Source organism: Pundamilia nyererei, unplaced genomic scaffold, assembly GCF_000239375.1.
Source record: "Pundamilia nyererei isolate P.nyererei 1_Seehausen unplaced genomic scaffold, PunNye1.0 scaffold00336, whole genome shotgun sequence".
Taxonomy (NCBI): Eukaryota; Metazoa; Chordata; class Actinopteri; order Cichliformes; family Cichlidae; genus Pundamilia; species Pundamilia nyererei.
Window position 1 is genome coordinate 178,130 of NW_005187737.1, and position 7,490 is coordinate 185,619.

Sequence of the window (7,490 nt, forward strand, 5' to 3'; positions counted from 1 at the left end):
AAACTAAGATGAAAATGTAGCAGAATGATGGGAAGAGAAGCATAGTGGCAGCAGTGTTAGGGCGAGGGCATGTATGGCTGCCAGTGGAACTGGGTCAGTAGTGTTTGTTAATGATGTGACTGCAGATGCAAGCAGCAGGATGAACTGTGAAGTGCACAGGGCTGTACTTTCTGCTCAGATTCAGTCATATGCTGCAGAACTGGTCACACAGTGCTTCATAGTGCAAATAATGACCCAAAGCAAACTGCAAAAGCAACTCAAGAGATTCTTGAAGCAAATAAATATGATTTTCTTCAAGTCAGTCACCTAATCTCAACTCAGCAGAGCAGATTTTTGGCTACTGAAGGCAGAGACCCACAAAAAAGCAGCGGCTGCATTAAAGGTCTAACAAAGCATCCCAAGTGAGGAAACGGCATTTTCTGACGTCCATAAGCTCTACACTTCAGCCTTCTAGACTTGTGTTCGGTTAATTTGGAGCATCTGAAAACAGGAGACTGGTTATAAAAATGTCTGTAATTCCTGAACATTGAATGCAACACTTTCTTTAATTAAAGCTGGTTTAAGATCTGCTGTAATGGTGTGCAGAGGCAAAGCCTGAACATGTGACTTCTTTTATTTTAATTACTCAGATCACTGTTATTGTAAAATGTTCCATGTGTATTGCTGTGACCAGTGTTGCAGAAAATCTACTTCTGCTTTATTCATGTGATTACAAACATTGCTGATCCTAGCAAAACTCTTTCTGCTACTTTTTAAGTACCACGAAGGCGGTTTGATATTTGTTGTTTATGTCTGTTTGTGTACAGATTTTGTCACTGGGAAAACATCACAGCCGCACAAGACAGAGTTATAAAATTTTAGGTGTTTAGTTGAGATTGAAACAAAAGCAAACAAAAGTGGAGTTCAGAGGTGGGTCTTGTTCAGTCTGTGTGATCTAATCTGACGAGGGCCTCTGGTCAAATCTGACCTGATTATTTAATGATGGTTTGGTAGAAGTGACGCTCCATGTACTGCAAACTGGTTATGGAAGCTGAGGATTGGATTGCCCTCCACACTGATCACCGCTCAATCCAATAAGCAGCAAAACCCTGCGGACCAATGTAGCCTTTTCAGGTCAAGGCCCCGTGGGCTAAAGGAGTCAGTTTAGGTGGTCCTGATTAGGATACTTCCTGGACGTCACCTAAAAGAGGTGTTTCAACCATGTCCTACCAAGAGAAGGCTGCCAGGAGACTAGCTGGAGAGATTATACCTCTGGGCTCTCTTGAGAAACACTCAGTCCCTCACCGCCCCAGAGTCCCTGTGACCCAAACTCAGATAACGAGCAGAGGATAGTTGGATTCTTATAGATTCAGCCATAAGTTTAATTATTAACTATCTGGAAACTCATCGCTGCAATAGAAACCCAATTTTACCCCAGCTTATCCTTGTTGAACAACAAACTAGATGATTTTTACAATAAAATCACATCTGACTCGATAGTAAAGAATTCTCAGACCAAGGCCGTCTCACGGTTATTCCTCTGATGCACCATCAGTCCACGTGTACTAAAGGCAGTAAGACTTTGACCTTATTTGACCAACTGCCTAATAACTAAATCAATCCCCTCGACAAACAATAACACTACAAAGGGCCTGACACCTCACCTGTCATTTGATGCATAAAAAGACCATAAACTTGTTGAAAAGCGTCACCATAGCAGCAGCGGGGACAGCTTCACATCATGCACTAAACACACTTTCCGTGAGAATGCACATCGATCTGAAACACTCAGGACCTCCTGCAGGTTAAAACACAATGTATTTCAACAAATATTACAAAAGTGCAGCTTGTGATTGAACTGATGGATCAGTAGTGCTTTACACAAATTCCCAGTGCCAGCGACTGAAATGATATTGTTTACAGCGCTGGTGTTTTTCCTTAAGGAAATATCCTGCCGTCCAAGTCTGCTTTCATTGAGATGCCAGCCACGCGTGTGCCTATGACACAATCACAATGAAAAGTCTGTCCACAGACATATAAACACCCGTCGGAGTACTTTGAGGTGGTTGCTTCTAATGAATGCGTCTCCACCTTGTTTTTCCCCCTCAGTGATCTCACACACATGCGCGCACACACACAGGCGGATAGTGTTACATTATGAAAGAAGAACCAGCTATGCTATCACATCAGATAACAATACAAATGATTATCCATTGTGTGTGGTTTACTGGCTGGCTCCTGAGTGCGCTTTAAATCGTAAAGACGTGACGTCTCTGTTCCCACGCTGAATGAACATTTTTGGAGTTGAGTGCTGGTCCAAACACAAACTCATGTTATTTCTGTTTATCCCTGCTTGTATTGCTTATGATTACATGCATGAATACTTACCTTTTAAGTCCAAATCACTGCTATAACTGGGCTCCCTGTTTAGGAGTTAGGCTGAGCTGACTGACTCGCTCTGATGTTAGCCAGGTCACTGTGGCATGTAAGCATCTCGCTTCTTTCACTTTTGATATTCAGCTCCTGTGAAATTGCAGGCTTGCAAAGCCCCGTAGTGTCAACAGAGAAACAGGCAGTGATCCGTGTCGGGTTTCACAGCTGGTATCAACATGTCTGTCCCCTGTACGCACAGAGATTAGTGCTCATTTAAAGGAAGGGAGGCTGTAGTTGATGTGCTTTTTATAGCTTCTGTTTGTGTGAAGAGAAGTGACAGATTCAGGTGATAAACAGAAACTCTAGGTGTCAAAGCTGCACAGCGACCGTGTGTGTTGGTCACCCGCTCCTCCGTGCGTCTCTCCCAGGTTGGTTTTGGCCTGGAGCACGTGTCCAGGGAGCAGATCCAGGAGGTGGAGGAGGACCTGGACGAGCTGTACGACAGCCTGGAGATGTACAACCCGAGCGACAGCGGGCCGGAGCTGGACGAGACCGACAGCATCCTGAGCACGCCCAAACCTAAGCTGAGGTACGAGCACTGGCACAGACGCGACATTAATATTCATCCCCACACTCCCGCTTCACCCGCACAGACACTGACGAGCACACAGAGAGGACTCTCATTAACAATTCAGAGCCCCCTCTGTTGGGCGAAGCTGCTCATTACAGCCACAGATTAAAAGCTTGGCATGAGCCAAAACTGGGTCAGTTTTAACTTTGATCAGAACTTTTGAATAATCATTATTTTGCTCAAAAATTCTTCTTTGCATACTTAAACGACACAGAATCGCTGCCCAGTCTGAGTCATTATTTTCAATAACATCAGAAAGCCTCAGAGTGACCCAGAACCCAGAAGTCTTACCGCTGTTACTTGACTTTCTTCTGTTCTGCTCTTTCTTTCTGTCTATCATTAAAAAATAAATGTGTGTTATGTAAGTATCTGAATAAAAAGTTAACGTGTGTGTGTGTGTGTGTGTGTGTGTTTGCTCAGGCCGTTCTTTGAGGGAATGTCTCAGTCGAGCTCTCAGACGGAGATCGGCAGCCTGAACAGCAAAGGCAGTTTGGGCAGAGACACGTTCAGCCCGGTGAGTAACTCACTGAAACGCCTCACCTGTTAGAGCGCAGTGAACTCTTCACGAAGGATATCTGACTTTACAACCGCAAAGCTTTCAAACCTGTGTCCAAATGCAGCGCTCGCCTCGTTGGTGTAAAGTGAGACCTGTGTCCGTCTCAGCAAAAACTCAAGAGTATTTGTATTTTCTCTACATTGACGTTACCTTGTGGGAAAAAAAACTTGATACACAATTTAATTTAGTAGTGTTGGATATACGGTACTGTGCACAAGTCTTGAGCCATCCCTTTGTAGGCTCTACTACTATTGTTACAACTAAAACACGTAATTTGCTGAAAACGTGGCATATCTCAGCACGCTGTGCAGTCTTAAATATGCTTCATTCATATTTCAATAAATTGCTGCACATTCCTCATTTTATTAGCCAAACATAAAGAACGTAGGGTTGGCTCAAGATTTCTTGTGAATACTATAACTTCTTCTATTTCTTGGGCCCTTAAGAAGTCATAGTAAAAGTACACGAGAAGCTGAGCGATACGGCATTAACATAGTGGCAGGATAGCAAAACAATAAAGCTGTAGTAAAACAGTGTGACTAAGTAGCACATAGTACCATAAAGTACGTGAAGAATGCAGCATGAAATGAAGCAAGAAGCATGAAAAACAGCATGCGACTCTGCATTGATGTGCTAAATATCCAGAATCTAAAGCCGGTGACAGTCAGCACGGCGGGGAGCACAGTGGAAATGTGAAATTTGAAAAATGTTTCACGCTAGCATTTCCTTAATGGAGCAGAAATTCAATAAGTCTTTGACGGTGACCATCTGCTGAATAAAAAGTGTTTAGTCTCTCAGTTTGAATGGATGGCACTGGATGTGCTTCAGGCAGCTCCAGTTCCTCCCTTCATAATGAAATAAGCTTTTAGGTTCTGACTGCTGTTGGGACACTTTCTCAAATATGTGTTTGGAAGATGAAGGAGCTGCTTTCACTTCAGTAAGTAGGTCCTATCTAATTATTTGTGTAGAATGCTTCGTCTGACCTAAAACGGCAGACGAAAACCAACATCTTCTGGGCGTAACTGCTGTTGAGTTTTCTCCCTGAAGCCGAGAGCCGAGAGCTCTGCTCCTTCTTGTTTACCAAATCTCGAGGCTCATTAAGCCCGTAGACTTGACTGCCTCTCCCTTCTGTTCCCAGCAGGGGGAGCAGCCTCTTCTGGAGAAGATGAAACCTTCCCGAAGCCGCAACCTGGATGAGATCCCGTCTGAGACCGACACGCTGGTACGACTTTCCTCGTGTGTTTTTAAATGAGTGTCAGTGTGTCAAAGAGGGAGAGTTAATGTTGTGCTGGGATCTTTGTCGGTATCACTCTGAGGCGGATTCGCCGCCATCTGTGCTGCAAGCGAGACAGATTGAGAGAGCAGAAGAAACACAAAAAAGTGGGTGCCAGTATCTCCTTTCTTTGACACTGACAGCCTGTCTGTGGACTGTGTGTGTCTGTTTGTGTGTAGGAGCTAACAGACCAGGAGCTGTTCGCTGAAGTCGGCCCGTGCATCATGGTGTCCGTGGCAGAAAAACCCCGTACACCCATTAAGAGCAGCAAAGGTGAAGCACAGCCGATGGCATCGCCGAGGTAAGTCACCCAAGGCTTAGTCCCAGATACATTTGTTTAGCTGTTTTAATCTGTGCGTTGGCCTCTTTACTAATCAGCTCAGTTTTAGCTTGAGTAATGACCCCTGCCATCTTGTTTTTTTAGAACCAGAATAAATATATGTTTGGACAGAAAGGTGAAAGGTTAAGGGATCAGCAGAGTTAGTGCCAGATTGGATCCCCCAAGTCTGCCAGGAGGGCATTTAGTTTACAAAAAATGTAATGTACGCTAAAGACAATCCTATATCATTATAACTGTACACTGGATCTGCTACAAATTCAGGCATTAACCCCTTCTTTTAATGAACATGCTTACAAACCCTGTGGTTGGTAAATTCTGAGGGCAACTCAGGATCTCTAAGTAAAGCTTATAAAATGAAAGGAAAAATGAGACCTCAGAGGCGACTATGCTGAAAAATCCCGAACTTCTTATTTCTTGAGTTTGACTTTTTTCCCCACCAGGTTGGATGGAGGCCATACACCAAGGCAGAAGCGCATTAGCACTCCGATGAAGGAGAGACAGCTGTCCAAACCTCTCAGTGAGCGGACCAACAGCTCCGACTCTGAGAGGTCCCCGGAGCTGGGACACAGCACGCCGGTACGACACTGAACGGTTATAAAATCTCATTTCGCTTTAGCTCTTTCCAGGATTTCAGCATCATCGTTTCAACCGTGTATACAAAAATAAACCTGCGTATTGTGGTTGTTTCCCACAGAGGAATTAACATAAGACCAAAAAAAAAAATCTTCCTTTGTTCTCCGTCTGCTTATGACCCACGCGTTTTTAAAAAAATAAAACACATGAATTCTGATAATGTACGACCGGCCTGGAGCTCAGAAATGAATTATGTATGTGGTGATGAGTCATCTGAAGAGCAAATGTGTCGCTGTGGGGAGATTTATGTACTCTGTGTGTGTGTGTGTGTGTGTAGGTTCTGAGGAAAGCAGTGTACGATCAGCTTAACCAGATTTTGTTGTCGGACTCGGCGCTCCCAGAGAGCCTCATTTTGGTCAACAGCACAGACTGGCAGGGGCAGGTAAGGCCTGCAGCTTTCCGTAATAACTTTGGGTGGATTTGGTTCGTTCTTTTTCTTTTTTATTCCTATTTCTTACCTTTTTTTTTTTTTTTGACTGCACATCTCCTCTTTCATGTATTGCAGTATGTTGCAGAGCAGCTCCAGGTACAGAGACACCCGGTGGTCTGCACGTGCTCAGCAGCTGAAATACAGGCGGTGCTGTCTGCCGTGCTCACTCGCATCCAGAAGTTGTGAGTTTTTCTGATCGAATCTAACACACACACACACACACACACACACACACACACACACACACACACACACACACACACACACACACACAGCGAGCTAGACTCATTGGTGTGCAGAGTGACTCATCTGTTTAGTCTTTCTTCTTGCTCTGAGCCTTATTTTTCTGACTTCTGTTCTTCCTTTGACCCTTATATATTTTGCTCCTTCTGTTCTCCTCCTCCTTTTTTTGCCCCTGTGACTCACTTTGCTTTTTAAAAGCAACAAAAACTTTATGTCTCCCATATCTGCGTCCATCACGTCGGCTTGTCCCTCTGCTTATCACTCTCTCCCACACATGTGGGAATTCTTCTGGTTTGTGTTTGCACTGTTGGCATGAAATTTGCCTGAACATGAAGGAAATGTCATCAGAGCAATAGTTAGAAATATAAAATGATTATTTTGCCTTAAATAATCTGAGTTAGATTGTAGTCTGGGAATAAAAGGGGCTTCATGTTTCTTTTTCTAATGCAGGAGCTGGGACTGAAGTCAAACCCATTACAGTACAGCCACAATAACAGGTTTTATTTAGCTTGCTAGCCATCAGTAACAGTACCTAGGGTGCAACGCAGTGCCTGTATTTCTGCTGTTAAAAACACCTCTGCAGCACATTCATGGATAGAGCCTGGTCAGTGATTATTTAGCAAGTCATGAATACACATCAGTAATAGTACAGAGGACCAGTTCCACACTCTTAGTGCAGTTTACGCTCTGAGCTGCCATCTTGGATTGTGAAGTTGGAGTTAGATTGGCTTCTCCATCTTTCCGAGTGGGACAGTGTATCTTGAGAGGGTGTTCTGGCTGAAAATTCTGAGTAGGAACTCTGGATTTCTGACTTCCCACTTCAAATGGAATTCAGTATAAAAAATGAAGGGCAATCCACACAGGAAACGTCCTTAAAACTAGAGCTTTCATACACCTGTGTGTACTATGTCCTTTAAAAACGCCCACAGTCTGGGTTCCTGAGCACTGAATGAATTCTCACTAGTTTGATGTGCTTCATCTCAGATGTGCACCAAGGCACATCTGTAGGACACACTGTAATAAGAAATCTAT

General features: G+C 43.9%; 1 protein-coding gene across 1 annotated transcript in view; it reads left to right on the forward strand.

Annotated features, from left to right (window-relative positions):
• Nucleotides 1–7,490, forward strand: part of pacs1 (phosphofurin acidic cluster sorting protein 1) — a 64,911-nt gene that overhangs the window by 54,005 nt on the left and 3,416 nt on the right. The window contains exons 7-13 of the mRNA XM_005751988.1: nt 2,710–2,941; nt 3,404–3,497; nt 4,681–4,761; nt 4,992–5,113; nt 5,593–5,728; nt 6,063–6,167; nt 6,291–6,400. Of these exons, the coding sequence (XP_005752045.1) occupies nt 2,710–2,941; nt 3,404–3,497; nt 4,681–4,761; nt 4,992–5,113; nt 5,593–5,728; nt 6,063–6,167; nt 6,291–6,400 (880 nt within the window). The remainder of the gene's footprint in view (nt 1–2,709; nt 2,942–3,403; nt 3,498–4,680; nt 4,762–4,991; nt 5,114–5,592; nt 5,729–6,062; nt 6,168–6,290; nt 6,401–7,490) is intronic.